The sequence below is a fragment of the Salarias fasciatus genome, chromosome 19 (assembly GCF_902148845.1).
Source record: "Salarias fasciatus chromosome 19, fSalaFa1.1, whole genome shotgun sequence".
Lineage (NCBI taxonomy): Eukaryota > Metazoa > Chordata > Actinopteri > Blenniiformes > Blenniidae > Salarias > Salarias fasciatus.
Window position 1 is genome coordinate 16,077,691 of NC_043763.1, and position 21,112 is coordinate 16,098,802.

The 21,112-nt window shown below is 42.7% G+C and overlaps 1 protein-coding gene across 2 annotated transcripts in view; it reads right to left on the bottom strand.

The window, feature by feature from the left end:
* Positions 1-392: 392 nt before the first annotated feature.
* The window catches only part of LOC115406353 (leucine-rich repeat and fibronectin type-III domain-containing protein 5-like), a 111,333-nt gene continuing 90,613 nt past the window's right edge, over positions 393-21,112 (bottom strand). For both annotated transcript variants that reach the window (XM_030116331.1, XM_030116330.1), the window contains 7 exons: positions 19,917-20,045; positions 19,650-19,830; positions 19,090-19,245; positions 18,730-18,989; positions 16,751-17,218; positions 2,393-2,666; positions 393-1,407 (listed from right to left, as the gene is read on the bottom strand). In XM_030116331.1, coding sequence (XP_029972191.1) covers positions 424-1,407; positions 2,393-2,666; positions 16,751-17,218; positions 18,730-18,989; positions 19,090-19,245; positions 19,650-19,830; positions 19,917-20,045 — 2,452 coding nt within the window. In that variant the 3' untranslated portion in view covers positions 393-423. The remainder of the gene's footprint in view (positions 1,408-2,392; positions 2,667-16,750; positions 17,219-18,729; positions 18,990-19,089; positions 19,246-19,649; positions 19,831-19,916; positions 20,046-21,112) is intronic.

A 21,112-nucleotide genomic window follows, 5' to 3' on the forward strand; every position in this document is an offset into this window, starting at 1 on the left:
GACGTGGCAAGTCCGTAGTTTCGTTTTTTTCTTTTGTGCTATAAAGTGGAACCGACGAGACAACTCGAGGACTCTACGAGACAAGGCAAGTTATCCACTCGCTCAATGACTTGACGGCGGCAAAACGGATGCTGCTGCTGAGGTGGATGGACGAAAAGAAAACGTAAACCAAGTATTTAACACCGTGAAACACCAGAATGAAAATAATCAGATAAAAAAAGAACTGAGAACAAGGTGAAAAAGAAAAAGTACACACACACACACACACACACGCACGCACGCCCACACGCACACACACACACACAGGCTGTTCACGCATACGCCTGTAAACAAATTCAAACTATCACTCCCACTGCATACACAAAAAGTTGAAACAATAATTACCAAAGATGTTTTTTGTCACGCTTGCTGCCTTGTTTCAGTTCAGACCGTGCTTTCTAAGATCCAGTCCGAATCGCACCGCCCTTTGTCTGAGTCTCCTTCCCCGTCTTTGGGGAGCAGCATCCCGCTCATTGATTGGCTCCTTTTGTTCCTCAGTTTCCGCCCCAGTTTGGGCCCATTTTCTCCCTGACGGGACAAGGAGTGAGTCTTTGCGCCTCCTTCGCTGAGCGAGTACCTCCTCCTCGCCCTGCTCCTCCCACCCTCCTCCGCCGGGAGAGTCTGGTACTTGGCAGAGGAGGAGTTGGAGAGGGAGGCGGATCCAGCACGCGGGGCCCGGCGCAGGATGGGAGTCTCTCTGAAGCGGATGGACGGGACCGGGCTCGGCGTCGTGTAGGGGCTGGAAAAAGGTGACGGGGCAAACGCCGGGGGTGGAGGAGGAGGCGGGGTCTGGTTGAGGGAGGTGGAGTTGTTACGGTTGGTGTTGAGGTTCTCCAGCGGCATGGGCACCGAAGAGGAGAGGAGGGCGGAGGAGGCGGTGGAGGCGGAGGATGACGAAGCGGGGCGGGGGGACGAGGCGGAGGCGAGGCTCTCGGGCATGGCCTGGGCGCCGGAGCAGGCCGAGCCGGGCTTGCCCGGAGCGGGCTTCCGCTTGGGTTTGGGCAGGGTCCCGGAGGCGGCGGTGGGCGAAACCAAGCTGGCCTGAGTTATATCTTTCCCTGCTTTTTCCTCCGTTTCGCCCGCGGGGCTCCTGGCTGCCCAAGTCTGGCTGAGAAGGGTAGCTGTCGAGCAGTCAGGCAGAGACGAGTCGGACGATTGAGTCGTCAAATCCTTGCCCCCACCCATTCCTCCTGCTGCTGCCCCGCTCCTCTTCTTCGTGCCTCCCGAGAGGTCGTCTAATCCAATTGAGCCGTGTTTCGAGGCACTGGGAGTGACGGAGCATCCCTGCGACTGTTGCCCGTTGGTCTGAGAGTGAACATTGGTCATCGACATTGAGACACCTTTGCCGCCTTCACCGGGGTTGCACACCTGAAGACAGAGGACAGACGTGGGTGTTGACTTTATACTTATGCCTACATGAGAACCATCTGAAAGTAAAAACATTTGTTTTTGTTCTACCTCTGAATATTTGGATCAAGCCTGGCTATCCTCAGCAAACCCACCCACCCACCCACACAACCCTTCGCATGTTAGGTGACCTTTCTGACCATCCTTAATAGGTCAGTTTTCAGTAAGTTATGCAGGCATGCATGACAGTTAGGTGCAAACAGAAAAACAAAATTAAAAACTATCATAAAACTGTCTTAATTTCCCTCACATAGATTTTGGAACCTTTTTTTTTTTGGTGCTTTTGAACAAGTGCAGTTATATAAGCTCATATAACTGAAAGAATAACTGTTGTTTCTCCAGTCTGGTGTCCACTTATGACTCAGCACAAAAGAGAATGAGGAGGGGGGAAAAAAAAAGACCAGAAGATGAGAAATTTGGAGCATCATATTGTAGTACAAGTAGAATTTGTGGCAGATCATGTCAGTACGCAGTAACAAATCAAACGGCTGATCACTGTGGCAGTTGGATGTTGCTGGAATGTGGTTGACTCGTCAGTAAATGTCCACGTATATAAACTTCTCAAATCACATTGAAGAATTCTACAGAATGTCAGCCAGAGGGAACGGGCTCTGGATGTCTTTTCTAAGCAATCAACCTTCCCAAACAGATTCCGGTTGTCATTAAGTTTTACTTTATGGCCTGGCCAAATGGTCTTTGCCAAAATGAGGTGATGCCAGATTCCAGATGAAACTTGACATTTTGGGGTACAACTTAGCCCTTCGGATATATGACAAAAACTTGGACTGGACATTCACAGATAGTGTCTGTTTAGTGAGGCAGAGCTTTGACTCACAGGTGTATCAGTGATCCTGACTTTGCATCGTGCATATAATATATAACAAACACATAATCACCCGCTTCCATTTTCATGGAGCCAGATGAGGAGCGACAGACAGAGACCCACCTTGTACCGTATCATCAGGATAATGATGAAAACGAGCACCGAGGCTACTATTATCCCTCCGATGATGATGATCATGGTCCCGCCGAGAAACTGCGACTGCATGAAATGACACCTCATGTACTCGGACTCGGTGGTGAACTGCACGCAGCCGACCACCCGCGTCGCCGTCAGAGAGGTGATCACGTCGTCGTAGATGGCCAGAACGCACAGGTCGTACGGCGTCCCTGCCGCCAGGTTATTGACCAGGAAGTTCTTGCTTGATGGGGGTATCATTCTGCATGAGGGAAGCAAAAGAAAGCGGTGAGACGATCAATTATCCATCTTTTAAAACCACCTTTTTTCAAGTAATCAATATGCAGGATCTTAAAGGAAAACTGTTCTTTGTTATCCTTTGTAAGGGAAAGCCACGCTTATAGTGAGGAAGAGAAAAAGAGACGTAACAAGTCAAACAGTCAAATACAAACACTGATACTTTTTGAGAATCGTAGGAAGAGCAGATTTATTTTCTTGAGGCATGGAGAGGAAATTCACAAAATTGTAACAAGTACATCAAAGAGATTTTAAATGAAGAAGTTAAGTTTTTAATTTCAATCACCAAGGTCTTCAAAGCAGCATTGGGAATGATTTTTAATCATTAGAGGGGGAGTGCTATTAACATTGTTTGTCTGAACTCCAAAAAAAAAAAAAAAAAAATCATCTTCTCAGCTTTTTCTTCAGACTACACCCTCCTATCTCTCACATGTCCCTTTTTTGGATTTAATTGCTAAAATTCTCAATGAGACACTACACAGCATGGCATGGTAGATGACTTCAGCATGTGAGGAAAGGAAATACCAGCTTGCTTGTAGCAGAATCTTCCAAAGGAAAAGCAAACACAGCACTGTTGAAACAATCAAAGAAGCTACGAGAGGAATACGGAAATGATAAATATGTTCAATTGTCCACTGCTAGATTATTATTTTCCTCTTATGGTTGTTTCAAAAAAAAGCACAAATGCACTTCAAAGTCATCTTTTCCCAGAGTATTACTCAAATATGAAAGGGGAGATGGGATCGAATGGGATATTCCATTTGGATGAACACACAGGTACTTTGCTGCTGTGAGTTAAAGCTGGTTATTTTTCACTCGACACTTGTCACACTGACGAGGGGGGTTTTCAGCCCATTCGTCCTTCAGTTTCCTTAAAAAAAAAAAAAAGGCTTGTCAGCTTTCCTGGATACCCTCATTAAATTGCAAATGAAATCCCTCATTAAAGCAAAAAGGGCGGCCAGTTCGCAGCTCGTGGTCCTGCGAGTGCTGAGACCAGCAGCGGGTTACAGCAGCCGGGTTAAAGCAGCTGCTTCAGAGTTGGACTTAAACGAAGGTTAAGGCGACATGTTAAGGTTTAATGGTTAGTATTAAGAGCTCAGGGATGAATGGACACGAGGTTCCTACTGTGCCTTTAGTGGAACAACAGCACAAGACTGTAAAAACGTGCGTGTGGGTGTGAGTTTGTGTGCCCAGAGGATGACCCCATGAATACTAATAGGGCCATTTGAACACGGGGTGACCATGACAGCGCTCGCCAATGCTTCACATGATGTTTTTATCTCTACGGTGGTGAACCTTGGATATATGCACACGCACAGACACCTGCACGCACACACACTCACTCAGGAAATGCCACTCTCCCTATTAGGGACACAAAATGACATTGAAGAGAGCGGGTTAACGGCGGGAGGCAATGACAGTGGCACCTACAAGCAGCCACATTTGTATACGGCTGCACAGAAAGAAAAAGATTAATTTTGCTACTATTACTACGGCCTTGGGCTGCAGTCGTGAGGACATGTGCGGCTCTGTTGTCCCATTAACCACAAAAGCTCTAAATAGAGCAAGGAAGTTTATTTCTTTTTTTCCTTTACTCCATATGTCCAGCACATTCTGGGTCCCTCCTGTGTTAAACTGGAACTCAATTACGCCAAAATTAAAGAATATACATCACACTGCCTCCACCAGCTCACCTTTTCAAGTGTTAAGCTCTATTTTTTTTTTATGATTTTTTTTTTTTTTTTTATTAGCACATCATAGCAAGTCTCAACCTTGAGTGGGGGTACCGAGGTTCCAACGGCAAAAAGCAAGCAGAGTTTATGGTGCGAGTTGCAATGACTTGCTGTGTCAACCGCTGCAAAAGAGAGCAGCCGAACAGACTCATAATTTATATGCTTGGCAAAGACTAAACAGCATACACATTTTACCTTGAACCGTGAGTGGTTTGCTTAACATCCTCACATTTGTCATTGTGCGGCCTCAGTGACGTTGAGTCTTTACTGTCTTTACTTATTCCTGGAAAAAGAAAGGGGAGCTGCTCTGTGCACGGAAGCCTCACATGGCGATGGACACCTGTTGCACTCACTGTCGATAAGTAACCTGCTCTGTTGAGTTCAGAAAGAGGGCAGGCTGCATGCTATTGACAGAAATCTGCAGAGCTAACTTTTCATGTCATACAAAGACCACCATCTTCTTTTTCTCCATCTGTATATTCTTCACTCAGATATCGGTTGAGTTTAATTTTTCAAAGCAAAAACTGAATCTACTGTTTGGCATTTTCCCGACAAACGGAACGCAGGACAGTTGTTTTCATTACCAGCATGTGAACGGTGCTGTCATTCATACTGCATACATCCGACGAACAAGGCAGGAAATTGTCAGTGTGTCTGGACGCCGTTTCATCACATGCTGAGATCACAAAATACATTTTTATGCATATTAGCTAGCGTTTTGTGGGGTTTTTTTTTTTAATGTTTTTTCCCCTATTCTTTCTTGCCTGTGTGAGCTCTTAGCAGTGTGAACTCATCCAAACTGACTCATTCATTGTGGCTAATTTCTTTGTGTCTGAGCTGGATCTTGCTGCCAGTGTTTGAAGCCCTACAGTGGGCAGATGATTGCTTTGGCCGAGACTATTACACTAATCTATCTACTCTGCTCTGCCAAGCCCTCAGCCCAGGGCGCCTGTGTGTATGTGTGTGTGTATATATATTACATCTATATATATATGTAAGGGTGTGTGTGTGTGTGTGTGTGTGTGTGTGTGTGTGTGTGTGTGTGTGTGTGTGTTACAGGGTTTCATTACACTTTCATTACACAAGAGAAAATATCTGCTTGCATGCAGCTCTATGACAATGCATTTGTGTACTTAGGCCCATATGTGTTTACAGCACATATATGTGTGTGTGTGTGTGTGTGTGTGTGTGTGTGTGTGTGTGTGTGTGTGTGTGTGTGTGCGCGTGAGCTCCATTACAGTAATCCTCTCCTCCCATGGCTGCCTCCTCTTCCGGGCGGCTGTCACTGTGTCTGACTCCTCGCCAGCATCCATCACTGATATGACTCTCCACGCCGCTAAACCCAAAACCCTCACTGCGAGTGCATGTGCATAAGATACAAGTGTGTGTGTGTGTGTGTGTGTTGGCGTGCGTGTTAATCAACTCCCGCGTTTCCTCACTTCGGGCCTGGGACAAAATGAGGATCTCCATTAGGCACTCCAAGTATTTTTTTTTTTTTTTTGTCTGGAGACAAATGAATGCCTCCATGCACAGAACAGTGAACTATGATACCAGATTGTTCTATTTCAGGCCATTTCACTTGATTAAATACTGGACAAAGCCTACAGGCCACAAACATGCATTATTCCAAGTGAGAGAAGAAAAAAAAAAAAAAAAGGCATTCATGGCAGTGATTCAGCTCACAATGCTGGGGCTTCCAGATTGGGCTGGAGCTGTGCGATAAGAGGCCGGGACTTCTAATAATTCAGCTGTAGTTCTGTGCCTAGCAGCACCGCTCAGTTAGACCGTGCGCGACATGCTGGGTGAGCAGCTCCTAGTGTTTTTCAATCATATTCGCCGCTCCGGGATGGCTCATTAGCTGTGTATTATGTAGCTGCTAGGGAGTGATGTGTTTGCATTTCAGAACGGGCGAGAAACAATTGTCCAGTGTTTTTTTGAAAAATGTCTGCTGATCTGAGTTTGACGACCATGTATTCTGATGAATCCTTACTGAAGATTTAGCTCTAAATGTCACCAACTAATGTTTCATACCTCACTTGATAAAATAGGACTACAATGAATGGTTTAAGGGGATTCTGGATGACAGCTGTGACATCCAGTCCAATGTATTTGTTGAGTGAAAAGACTCACGTCAACCAACCAAAGTTTTGTTCAGGTAAATGAAATCTAGAATTAATTGAAATTACATCAATTAGTAGGAGAAAGAGGCTCTACAATTTGAATTTCAAGACTCCTGCTAATGGCATTGGATTCATAAACTACTGACAATGAGAAGACAGTCGTTTTTTTATGTTGTCAGACATCAGAGAAGGAGATGCCTTTACAAAAACAGATTTTCATTTCAGTGGTTTTATTAGTCTAATATCAGCATTTATTGTATTTAACCACAATGCCAACTCCCATTGGAAGTCTTTAGTAGAAACAAACAATGTGAATGTGCTCTGAGGGGAGGAGACCATAATATAGGTCAGATATATCAAAAGTGGGTTGTCTAATTATTCAATGCTTCTAGCAAGAGCCTCCCATGCTACCACAGTTCCAGCTAATCTAAACTAAATAGCCTGAAACATGAGGAACTTGTCAGAAAAGTCAACAAAATAGCGTGTAGAGGCAATTATGATTCCTCAAAAACAATTTCTTTGCACTGTTCCTCTTTAAAAATGAATTATTCTCAAACTCTGACAAGCTTCTCTTTGCAACTGCTTTTTTTGTGCTAATTTTTTTTGCAACACTAAAGAGTCCCCTTTACACAACTGCAATTATTCCCAAACTCAGTTTCTCCAAGTATTTTTTTAATTGAGTGTTTTTTTTTTTGTTTTTTTTTTTTGAATAAGTAGGTGTACAATCCGACATGACAGGAGAGAACCACTGCAAAGCACGTAAGTACAATCAAACCATTTAAGAATGACCGGTTTGTAAGCACAAACTGAAGTGGATTAATGGTAGTTCAAATCCTGCCCCATTACTGCTGACCTCACAGCTAATGTGGCTTACACAGCAGATGGCACAATGCCATGCTAATAGGTCTCAGTCTCTCTAGCAGGGTGGGGGGGAGGAAAAAAAAAAAAAAAACATGGCCGAAGCTTGCTTATTATCTCAGTTTCACCATGCATAATGCCCCTGGTACTAGAGCTAATGGTTAACAAGCACCCACACAGCTTGTACTCAGAGGTGGAACAGGGATTTTGAGCTCAAGCCAGGTGGGCTTTGCTCCTCTCCTTCCATTTTTATTCATTAAACCCTGTTCAAAGTCAGTCGAAAGGGAGAAGAATTTTCACACTTGTTCGAAAACTGAACAGGCGGCCTGACTCGTGATCTGGCGTTGATTGTGGAGTTCTATTATTACAGCGGTGGAGTGAAACACTTATGTTGCCACCTTACAGGAAAAACATCGCATTATAATTTTTGCATCAACGAACAGTGCTAAAAATTTACCACTTTAATTACGGTCATATTATTACAGTTCCCAGGAAAACACACTGCTACCTCATTTAAATGCCAGCGTCTATCACGATCATCTACAGACTATAATTATCCCAACCCTTTGATTTGCTCTCTTGTATTCATCTCCGCACACCATAATGGTTAAGAAGAATCATCGCTGGAGACATCACTTCACTGATATTTACTTTCAGAGCAAAGCCGCTATTTTGAGATTTTCACAAACGATGGTCTAATGAATTGCCTCTTCCGAGGAGAGAAAAAAAAAAAAAGAATAATGGTCTAATGAAGCAAAATGGAAAAGTGAAATGAGTTTAATGAATATCAAATTACTCTTAGGGGAAACATGCCTCGTACAGCAGATGAAACCAGGCTTCAGCTGCAGTCAACACACAGAAACATGAATCTGAGCAGAGAAAAATGGAATATTCTAATGATGCATTCAACCTGTGCTTTCCTTTCTTTCTTTACCTAGTTTGACAGATTTAATTAACTGTTGCACCTCACGTTATCATAATTTAGAGGCATATACCTACTCAAGATTTGATAAACCAAGTACTTTCTAAAATCCAGCACTGATATTTTAATGTGGCCCTCATTGTTCACAGTAGCAAATGTTAAAAGACACACTCGCTAAAACCAAAACAGTTTTTGTGCATCTAATTTAAAAAACTGCAGTGGAAGGTGCCTCATGTAACGCTCAACTTGAAAAAAACGATTTCATCTTTGTAGTTTATAGCAGCACTGCTGAGAACTTCAGGAGTAATAGGCTTTTCAGCTCAAGTTGATTGTTTGCTGCAGTCAAGACACAGGTACAAAAAAAAAACAAAAAAAATTCTTCAGACAAATATGAAATGAGTAGTGTCCAGAAAAGCAACTTAGCTTCACTGCACTGTAAACTGGTTATAGAGCTCACCAATATCAATGTTTAGAGGCCAGGAGCTGCAATAAAGTAAAGCTTTGATGAATTAAATGTTTGCTTGTGCCCAGCACTAAAGAGACACAAAAAAAAAAAAAAGGTTGGAGAAGGTTGGAATCTATTAATTCTGTTAAATCACATTAAATGTAATTAAAACAGTTGCTGTTTCAAGACACATTAGTGAAATATTTCCATGGAAAAGTAATGATAAACGCACACTGATTGAATTATTTTGCAAAACGATAAAATAGATGCATGCTCATCATTATTTGATGCCAGTGATGCATGGACATGTTGCTTCGTCCTTTTCAGTCTTGACTAATGTCAGTGAATATTGTATTTTCCATTGAAATAATAAATGATAAAGTTCAGGACCACATCCTTTGTCGGAGGAGGTCAGGTTGTGAAATTGTCCTTGCTAAGTCAAGCTTATCTGTGAAATAATACATTAGAAAACAGTAAATAATATCAGAAAACAGCCAGCAGGGGGAAATCTTCTCACTTTTTGACAGGTTAAAAGAAAAAGAGAGTGAGTGTGAGTGTGAGTGTGAGTGTGTGTGTGTGTGTGTGTGTGTGTGTGTGTGTGTGTGTGTGTGTGTGTGTGTGTGTGTGTGTGTCTTTGTGCGCCTAGTAAGATCTCATTACTGCTGAGCACAAGCGCAGCAGAGTGGATGTCAAAGTGCTGTGCGGCAAATGGTGTCCCAGATGCGGGGAAGATGGTTCAGCACTATCTGCAGCGAGCTGTGGACCTTCATGTGCCCAGCTCAGCTCCATTCCTCCGCTTCGGCTGAGTCATCTATATATGCTTAATGCTCCTTTCATACATTCGACTCTACACACTCTTATTCCTGAAATCTGCATTTATTCTAAAACGCCTGTTCTTATCTTCCTTCATTAAACTTGTTTTTGTATTATTTTCATATAAAACCAACTATCGCTGATGACCTTACAACATTCTGTAACTTTATTGTATTCAGTTATTGAATTATTTGAGAAAAAAAAAGCTGTTTGAATCCATATTAAAATATTTCAACTTCTTTAAACACATTTTAGGTGACAAAGGAGAGGCACTTATGTAAAACAGGAGTGGGCAATTAATTTTCCCAAAGGGCCACAGAAAATATTAGTTCTACTATTGAGGGCCGAGACATGAACTGAACTGAATTTGGCTCAATTGGGATTCACTTTTTTTTTTTTCATGAGCTGCTGTTGCTCTGCTTCACTTTTTCTTTGCCAGCCTGTATTTGGAAATCATGATGACTTTGAGTTCACATAATAACAGTTCTTTTTCATTTGATTGCAGGACTTTTGCGCTCCTTTCTCCAGTTAACTGTTTCTCTCCCTCCTTGCCTCTCCGTCCTCCTCAGCGCCTTGGCAGCCTCCAGCCACACCCATGCTCCTTGTCTATGTTTAAAACCCCGTAGACCACTTACACCAATAACGCTGTAACATCAGGTACGCTTATATGTTTATGGCGCTATAAAATCAGAATTGGAACATTACGACACGATGGAGCCGGAGGTTTTTCACGCTTTAAGCACAACTGAGCGAAGTGTTACACCTGGGCCGCTGGGACTGCTGGCAAGGATAGAGCGCTTCGTGCAATTGAGAAAGACAAAGAGAGGGAGAGCGAGCACGCCTTTTATTTTTTTAAAGATTCCTCTGCCTAAAAACCCATCCGCCTCCTGTTGTGTAGCCTCATAAAAAAAAAAAAAAAGCTTGCCACACAATTTGCTTGATGTGGAGTTTTTTTTTTTTTTCTTTTTTTCGGAGCGGGGAAATGGCAACCAGCCCCTGTAGCTGGATGGATCTGCTGGCGTGGAAAACAACTATTTGAAGAACACAGAGGAAGGACAAAAAACAAACAACAGACAGAGCGGATGAAGATTGATACGGAGCACAGATGGGCTTTAAGTGTGTGTCTGCTCTTAAGTAACTGAGGGAAGGTCAAACCAGAGCTTGTGGCTTGTAGAGATAGTTGCACCTCAAGTTAACCACTTTGTCTAGGGCATGTGTTTTTGGGTCCAATTCTCTATTATCTCTATTATCTATTTCCTCAATCATAAATTAAACTGTATCCTTGGAAATCCTTGTATCAGTGGAAAAGTCATGACACAATCCAGATCTATCATCTTTTTGTTGATCAAATCACATTCAGATATCATAAAACTTTGAATGCAATGCATTCATTTTCTTGACTCAGATAAAAATTTAGAACTTTCCAATTTTTATCTGAGTCAAGTAGCTAATTTAACAGTTCATTCAAAACAACTGCATTTTCTCTGTACTTACATGTGTTAATTTAGGATTGCGTATTTTGAATCATCTGTAGTCATCGATCTATCATTGCAAAACAGTCAAGATGTCCTCCATGAGGGGGCATTACTGTACGTTTGAATTTTATCAGGCTATCTTGAAACTACATAATATTGTGGACAATTTCATTAAAAATGTACCTTTTGAGGAACAATGTGCGGCACAGCGTCCCTCACAGCACCCGGACTTCAGATCAGCAGCTACTGGAGGAGGATTATTGAGGCTGCTGCTGCCAGATGAGGTTTTAACATGTAATAGTATTCAGTGTTGTTTGATTCCGCTGCACAGTCAGTGTTAAATGGCTTCAGTAAAAGACTGGGTATACAATACGGCAAGGGAAATAAACTGTTTCTGCTCAAAGCAGAAGCAGTAAAAGCAGGAAAAATGGACAATTGTGGGGATTTGAGTTTAACAAAAGTGTCATTGTGGTGGCTGGATGACGGTAGAAACATCATCAAAACTGCAGTCGCTGTGGGAAGCCGGCGGTCTGCAGCGCTCAGTATTTTTCAAGAAGAGTCTAAGGATGAAAAGCGGTGAGCTTCGTGGGGAGTGCGGCCTGGCCGGAGCGGACAGATTCAACAGATGAGCTCCTGCAGCTAAGATTCCTGAAAACATTAACAATGGCTCGTATAAGAAAGCGTCAGAACACACTGTTTGGTAGCTTTGTGCAGAAAAATTCACACAGATGAAAATATTTTCATGAACAAAACAGCTTTTCATATATCCATTACGCACATCTATTCATCTTATAATCGGTGAAATCGTCTTACTCTAATCTTAGACTATCTCTGCCAAACTACCTATTGAAGGTAATTGTAGGGTCTACATCTGAATATGAGCACCTTGTACTTTGTGACCGCTTTATGGCGGCGCGTGTCGTCGACGGCCGTGAGTTTTACCGTCATCATTGACGCATCACTGAATTGCTCAATAAAACCAGTGAGCTATAAAAGCCGGAGACAGCATGTGCAGCCCGGTGTCAGGCGGGTCATGTGTAAAAGGTCACTGCATCATTTCCTCGACGTCGGCCTTCCCGTGACCTGACCCTGAAATAAAGTGGCTAACAGCGATGTGTCGGATTCGGGCGACGTCTGGGACTCAATTAACTTCCTACATGTTCCCTCAGAGAAGGAAAGAAAGGAGTTAAATGTAAGCATTTAGATGAGTTGGATGGATGAGTGGGCGGAGGGCTAACACGTACCGCGCCTTATAAAACCAGCTAACAAGCGTCTCTTGGCTCATACGTAGCTATGCATTGAAAATGAAGCGGCGCAGTGCGATGGATCACTGACATGAGGTTACTTTAAAATGAAAGTGGGAATTCTCAGTCCTGGGTTAACACTGCACAGTGGATTAGTCTAATGAGGGAAAAAATGGAAAAGGCTCTTAGAACAAACACAATACTATTCTTGATGAAACTTCAGAAGGGTTCAAAATGCTTTGGATGTCGTTCAGGTTGAAATCATGGTGCTGCTTCAGTTTCTCCTTCTATTGCAGTAATTTTAAGTCTGAACCAATATGTGCATATTATTTTTATCTAAATATTAAACAGGAATCAATGAATTCTGACGTGTTTTGTCCTTCCTCAAAACGTTTCCCTAAATGATCAATTTAATTTTGCAACTGGCAAAAGAAAGGTATTGTGAGAAGGGGGGTATGAATTTATAAGCATATATATACCTTCCTGCTGTTTCAGTTCAATTCTATTCAATTCAAACTCGATGTCATTAAACCAACAGACACATTAAAGTGTAACGCGACTGAACTGTTTCCTCATGAACTGCTGAAAGCTGTCATGACCGCTGGTGCCACCTGTCACCCTGCTGAAAGTGATGGATGATAATAGGAAGTTGGGTAAAGACAAACTCTCATTATTCAGATTGTGAAATAAGAATGTGACAACAGGCTGCTTTTGGTTTGCGCTCAGCTCATGGCGGAGCAGACAATCGCAGCGACACTCTTCATCTATCACAGTTTCCGTCGCTGACAGCTACAATTACTACCTCGTGGTTAAATCTCCCCGCCAACTGCTTGCCATGTCTGTTCAGACTTAAAATATATGAAGTGAAGACTGTTAAAGGATGGAGAATAAAACAATTGCAATTTCACAAACATGAAGTTGTCAAGCTCTTGTGTAGCTGTGGGGGCTGATGGATGTGTAACACCTTTAATACCTGTTCAACGGGGGAAGAGGAAGCTGTTTTTTTTTTATTTTTTTTTAATAGTGTTGCAACATACTGATGAAAAATATCATGGATACAAAATTTCCAAAGAACAACTTCACACCCAAGCAAACGGGCCAAACGGGTAAATGAGTCCACAAACTGCATCAGAAACTAACAGCAACAAACAACAGGCCCAGTTAGCAGTTTCTGCATCGGAATAGACTCCAGGTTAACTTCTCTTCTACAAAACGGAGTCAAAATGCTTCATAATGATCAGAGCATGATGAGAGGACGTTTTCTAAAGTCAACAAAATGTGATTCTACAGTTCAATGAACCAGTTAAGTCTCAAGGGAGATTAGATCCCTTGAGAAGTCCTGGTTTGAAAACATCAGCGACAGAAACACTTGAATGTTTTTGTCTTGTTGTTTGTGAAACTACTGGCATTCTTGACATGTGGTCACATATTATGTTTCGTTGAATATTCACTGCAAACATGTAATCGGTTAATCCTTGAGTTCAGTTGAACATCAGTGGGGATTATTCCCACAAGGCTTTCCTAACATGCAAATATTGTTTCCGATGTGGGGCACAATAATCCATAATGAAAAACGATCCTCAGTGAAAGTTCACACGGCATTTCTGCACTTTTGTCCCCTCCTGCCTAATACTGTTGGGCTGGCAATAAATCCTGGGGATTTTGTATTTAGTGCTGGTTATTAGAATTGCTCACCCACCAGTGTCTAGACAGCTTTGTGGTGACATATAGACAATATTGTAAGGATATTAAGTTTGTAAGGTGTGATAGTAATGAAGTGAGCGATCGTAAAGTCTCAGAAAAAGGGTTTATAACGACAATTTCCAAAGCTGGAAAAAAACAAAAGCCTTGAAGCAAGTGTCTTAACAGTGTTAGGAGTGCAAATTCGAGGGAGGTTCCACTAAAAGTTAGAACATAGCTATTTATTTTTTAGTACTCAGTTTAAAAGAAATACTACAGGTAGGAGTAACTCAAGCAAAATATTTGATCACCATCAGTTCAGTTCAAATAGAAGGAAACTTGGGGCTTAATGTCACACCCAAGAAAAATCAAAGCCGTAGACAGGCGCCTCTAGGACTGACCTACACCTCACAGGCAGCTGCAGTGTGATCTGACTAATACAAGCCAATAAATGGTAGATATTGACCATTTCCACAGCAGATTTGCAGCTGGCCTGTTGTATAAGATTGGTTTGGGATTTGTGACCAGCTTGGGAACTGGCCTACCTCTGGAATGGAAATACGATTGTTAAGCAGGAGGACTAGTGTTAAAACACAGGTAGTGTTTCGGTAAACATCTGCCTATCTCAAGTGTCCTTGAGCCTGTAACTGAACCCCCGTCAGCGCTGGGCGCACTGCCCCTTGCCGTCCCTTCAGAGGAAGAAGCAGCAGTTGGGGATCAATACAGAATCAAGTGTTACAACTATCACATTTCCGATATGCAGCCGATCACGGGTCAACAAAACCAGGCGGGTACGCCTGTGAAGTTTAAACTATCAGCGACTGAACTGGCGGAATGGAGGAAACCAACAGCAGCGCTTTCACACCCAGCAGCATCGTCCTGAGCAGGTGGGGACTGAAGCGCAAAAATGTCAATGTGTAGCAAATCAATAAACTCTCATTGAGCCTGAAAAGTAAGTGGCCTGTCCAGGACAATAGGCCTGCATTCCCTTTGTCTGCCATCTTCTATCCTCCTCACTCCCTCCGCGTCTCCTCCCAAGCCATCTCCCTTTGGCTCTCTATTCATCCTTTCACTTTCTTCCCTCTTTTCAATCCTACCTTTGCTCTTCTTGCCTCCCCTGCCCCCCATTCCTCTTCCTTCCTTATGTTTGGGTAATGAAAAAGTGGAATCAATGAGCTGCCGCTTTGTGCCAGCAGAGGTGTTGAATGGAAATCAATCTGCTATCTAAAAACAACAGACCTGCAGAATAACACAAACAACTTACTGAAGGGAAGAGAGAAGCAAAGATGAACGAAGAGCCACTTGCAGAGTGAAGATAGAAAGAAAGGAAGAAAGTGTGACGTGACGGAGGGGAGGGGACGATCAGAATGCATGATGAGAATGTGTCTAATCACCCTCAATCTATTTCCCCTGTAATAAGCTGGTTGTTTTCATTCCCTGCATTTTGGCAACCCTGACTTGGGGTTGTCCCACCCCTTCCTCTGTAACCAATAGACAGTTAAAACAGCGATCTTAATGTCTTTGTATCTTTACAAGACAGACAGACATAAACCCCACTGGCGCCATGTCTCCATGATGCATTCTCTGAATGGGGTTAAGTGCTGATGAATTATGAATAGAGATTAGGAATACCATGCAAGACAGATAATACCAACAGATTAATCAGTGAATGATCCCTGTTTGGTAATTACACATTGCTGGGCTCACAGGGCACAGCAGACTTCACGATCAAGAGTTGGACATTCATAACTCGTCCTTCTTGAAAAGAATTCCATTTCATCAAGAGGCACTGTTTTCCATCTGACCCGGTCAATCTAAATGCTTTTCTGCTTTCCTGATGATATTGTCTATTGATGAACAATGTGCTGGGGATTAGTGGTGATATGAAAAGCAGATAATGCTGGCGTAATTCCCTGCACAACTTGTACATGTATGTTAACTCCCTCTCCCCTATTTCGCTGGAGCAAATATTTAGCTCAAATAACAATCATTCCCTGTGAGATCAATCTAATCTGTGTAATCCTGAACAAACGGCAAGAGTCAAGAAAGGCGAGCTGAGCCGTCCCCGACAAGCCTGTCCCAGATTGAGTCAGCGGGTCTGACTGCTACGCTGGTTTTTTTTCCAGTGTTTGACATGAAGATCCTACATTTTCTTACCTCTCTTTGCTTTTCTCCTTTCACCACATGTGAATAGGAAAAACTGCGCTTTTAATTGTGTTATATTGTAATTTGCTATGATCATTATTATCAGTTTATTGCTGTATGTGATTAAAAAAAAAGACCACATGCTTGTCTGTGAAGGTAAAAAACAAAGCTATCTAAAAACTTCCGCTTCCTATGATTCCTGTAGTGCCAGTGTTGCATCCTAGCAGTTACTTCACGGTGCCCCAAAGTAACTTTAAAATGATCTTGTAGAGCACTTAAGTGCTCTATAGTGGAGCCCTATAAGCACACTTGTGCAACTTGTTAACTTGAAACCCCTCTGGAAGCTCTTCGGCTAACAGTCTTGTAGCACCCTGGTTGCTCTCCATTTTTACTCCACACCAGTTTTGTAATTTGTCCTGTTTCCATTTCCTGTGATCACATTTTCCAAAAAGGTTCATTAAATTTGCATCCAATCTAATGTAATCTAATCTATACGGGTCAGACTTAGGTAATTCTCCACCTCCGCACTGGCCACATCAAGATTCAGTTTCCACTGCGTAAACCGTCTGACTCCACTGAACGTCACGGTTACGTACCGACGCTGTCAATCTTACCTGTAAACCAGCGAGTCGTCCTGGCTGCCGTTGTACTGTATCTGGAACATCCTGATCCCCGGGATGTTTCGTTGAAAGTTGAACTTGATCAGCGCAGTCGATGACGTGGCCTCGGCCGTCACCACCCTCTTGTCCGCCCCGCCCTTCACGTCCCCGGTCACGTTGCTCCCGTTGGCGCCGCCCCGGGTTGAGGTGGAGATGTCCGACGAGCCGGGGTCCGGCTCCTGGATGTTATTGGTGTTGTTGGAGATGTGGGGGAGTTTTATAATCACCAGGTCCACCGTTTGGTGGGCTTCGCCAGCGGGGTTGGACGAGATGCAGGTGAACGAGCCGGTGTCCTTCACAGTGCTGATGAGGATGTCCAGCGTCCCGTTAGTGTAGACAAGCGTCCGGGAGGAGTTGGACACCAGCTTGCCCTCCGGAGAGATCCAGTGAATGGCTGGCTCTGGGTCTCCTCTTGCCTTACACCTACAAGGAAAGCAAATCAGTGGAGTGGAACTCACTGGAAGTATGACAGAATGGGGTCAGATTTACAGTGAAAGCAGAGCACTGATACAGCTGACAGCAGTTTCTGGATTTCCTCCTTCCTCCGGGTGTGGAAGGGAAAATAAAAAAATCACTCTACTGGACACATGAACTGGAGACACAACGCACTAAAACAAATCCCTCAATTCAAGTTTTAGCTTTTACTTTTAGCTAAAGCCTGTTAAACCCTTTAGACCAGAACAACAGGCTAAAAGAGTGCATGATGTTAAGGTGGATTTCTGTTCCTTAATAATTACAATCATTGTAACATTTCTTTTTTAATTCTTTTTTTTAATATGTGACTTAAGGGAAGCCTGTTTTTTATTAGCTTTGCTGTAACATCCATGTACATGTTCTCTATACATGGATGAGAAGAATCTCTGCAATGAAATGCTATCGAGAAAAAACTGAACTTTTTGGTTCCTGTTTTCTAGGGAGTCATTATTGTCTGGGATCTGGACAGGCTGCTGGTCTGTTACATGAGAAAACAGTTTTGAAGCAGTCTAGAGCACTAAAGATACAGAGAAACACAACTTATTCAAAGCACAAGCAAATTCAGAAAATTTTAAAGATGCATTAGTGAAATTGCTGATATTTTCCTCTTCAGCATGTTAACAATTAAGAAAATCAACCATGTGAGCCGGATGAGTACCATGAGTTCAAATACAGCCAAGCCATGCCACAGATAAAACTCTGGTAGTAAAGAGACCAAAATATTAGTCTCAATGGCTTCAGCTGCAGTTACTGTTGGATAACTGAACATCCGGAACAAACTACTACTGCACAGCACAGAAGGTCAGGAAGAAGCTCTGAAAAGAAGGAATTAAAGATCATTCAGGGGCAAATTAAAAAACCTGTATTTTTACATTTTATTTAGTTTACATTTATGACCTGCTGAACGCAAGATAACATGATAAAAATGTGAACTGGTCCAGACTTTTTGCCATTTGTGAGATAAACTGCATAACAAAAGAGATAATGTTAGTTAAGCTGACCCATTATAACCTTCACTCATTTCTTATACATAAATCCAAAGATGAAGTATAATAAAAAAAGGGGAATATTACCAACTAATTTATTGTCTTTACCCTGTTTTTACTCTCTGCTCACTTTCGTCATATTTTCATGTTTTGAAACATAACATCTATCATGGCTGAAAGTGTGTGACCAATATATATGCAAATGAAGCAATCATCATCTCTCAGACCTGATGTTGTCTTGATTTAGTTTTGTCCTGCTCCAAATCTTTTGTGTAATGTTCCTGTCTCGTGCGTCATTGAGCAGTCGGGCTGTTTGCGTTGTTGAGTGTTTGTGTGTGGGAGAAATGGAATGGACAGGAAAATAGTCATGGGATAACAGCAAGAGCATTTAGTAATGTAATGAAAACCTGACGTTTTGCCTTTTCATTCACTGTGAGCACAACGTTTTCATGCATTTCGGAGAACGGCTGATACCTCAGTGCTACTCTCTGGCCTTCCAGAACCCTCATCTCGTGGGAGAATCTGGTGATGAGTGGGGGCTCGCACAGAAACTCCTCTTCAGGGATGGACCAGAAGTATCGGCCCGACAGGTGCTGGGGCGTGGCGCACGTCTCCAGGTCGTCCTCCCGGTTGAGCCTCCGCAGCCAGAGCAGCTCGCAGTTACAGTGGAGAGGGTTCCCACCGAAGGACAGCGCAAAGGACGAGGAAGTCAAGACCCCTGACGTGGCCAGGACCTGCAGGAGTTGTGAAAAAGTGCAATTAAGAAAAGAACTACCTTTGCTATTTTATCAAATCAATTAACAAATCTAAAGTGTCAGAGTATGATAAGAATACCTGCGCTCGCTGGAACAGCGGGTCTGGCGGCAGCTTCTGGAGCTTGTTGGAGGTCACATCTAGTCGGTTGAGTTTCTGTAGAAGGGAGAAGGTTCCCTCTGGAATGAAGTCCAGCATGTTGTGGTCTAAACTCAACGTGTGGAGGCTGGTCATTCTCTGTACAGTCCACAGAAAGAAAGAGAAGGTTTCCATCTTTGTTAGTCTTGTTCTATGCATCGATTAAAAACAACACGGTCAGATGAAGACTGTACGTATCTTGTTAGCTCATTAATGAGATTGTTTTTTTTTTTTCTTTGCTGCTAGTTAAAATACTTATTAAAAATGTTCTCTGAACAATCAATGACTACTGTACTGTATACAGGCTTATTGAACATTCCACATAAAGGGCCTTGTTCATTCCCAAAGGTCCCAAAATCTTTTAATTAGTTTGAAGTAAATTGCCTGAAAGCTTTTCCAGCGTTCTTATTTTGCTCGCCAGTGTTCTGTTTTCCCCTCTTTTCCCTGTGGCCTCGAGCCAAGCAGGTTCTGAAAGTGGTCAAAGAGTTCAAAAAGCTCCTGACCTGGATGGCCTCCCATGGAATCGAGTCTAGGTTATTATAGCTAAGGTCCAGCTCTTCCAGCGCCAACAGGTCATTGAACGCTCCCTGATGGATCAGCACCAGCTGGTTGTTGTTCAGAATTAGATGATGAAGTTTGGACATCCCGCTGAACGTGTCGTTGCCTATTCTTGTCAGCCGATTACTGTGAAAAGAAGAAACACGTCTTACAAAGATGGAATAGTATCACGGAGGAGAGGGAATTTACACATGCATGCTGCGACACTCTACCTGTTGAGGTGCAGAGCTCTGAGGTTTTCCAGATCAGCAAAGGCATGAGGTGTGATGTAGGAGATGGTGTTTCTCGATAGCGTTAGATCCACCAGTCGTGTCATATTTGCAAAATCCTTCCTTTTTACACTGTGGAAACAGGAAAACACAGCGGAATCAGAGAGGAAGCAAACACATGGCAGTAGTACTACATGTCTGGAGCAGCACTGATAGAGCCTGTATCAGCACTCCCAGTGTTTGTCAGTCTTTTAATAGGGTTCAAATGCACAGTAGACTTGAAAGGGGAAACGGGGGGAAACTCTGTTAATATTTAAAGCCAAAGCTCATTCTGAAACAGCTTTCACATACGGTATTCCTTTTATCCTGTGGAGTTCATTCAATATTTGTGAGTGTGAACAACTCTCTCTGAAGGCTCCGAAATCAGACGACTGATGCTTGAAACTGCAGTGCCATCAGGAGACAGCCTTGAGCTGCTCCGCTGACTGTGAACTGACCATGACTTACTCTGGCATCTCAAAGAACTTCTTTTTTTTTTTTTTTAACACCCAAGTAAATTTTCATTTCATCGCAGTGCCAGCAGATAATGTACATAAAGCCCTATAAAAAAAAGTCAAATTCAGCCAGTTCCTCATATTCAATGGCGCCCGAAGACACCATAGTTATGAAAATTGTTCATTTTATACATAAAGACACGTCACTGACTCCAGGACAAAGAGAATTGCAATTCTTATTATGCACATCTTATGTTACACATTATCCTACAAGAGTATAGTGATCAGAACTTTCTGTCTTTGAGGTCATGTGGGGTTAGCCGGCACAGTTATTTAAGGTAAGTCAGTAGCATTGCCAGCAGAGACACTTCAGAATGGATGATTTCAAACACAGAGTCATCCAAAAAGATAATGCAAATGGCACATTCCTGCTTTAAAGCCTGATCTAGTCTGGGTTTGCAAGGACAAACATATTTACAAACTTGATATTGGAAGCTTCAATACAGGATTATTTCCTAAGTAACGTCACATCACAGACCTCCGAAATGACACACAGTATAAGGTCTGACCCTGGAGCATGAAATATCAGGTGTGGCTACCAGATGACGAATGCTGAGAGGAGTTTATGCACATAGATTGAGTTTCATTCCATTTACAATGTCTGCAAACATTCCCATCTTCTATGTCTGCGCCTGTTCTTAAGGT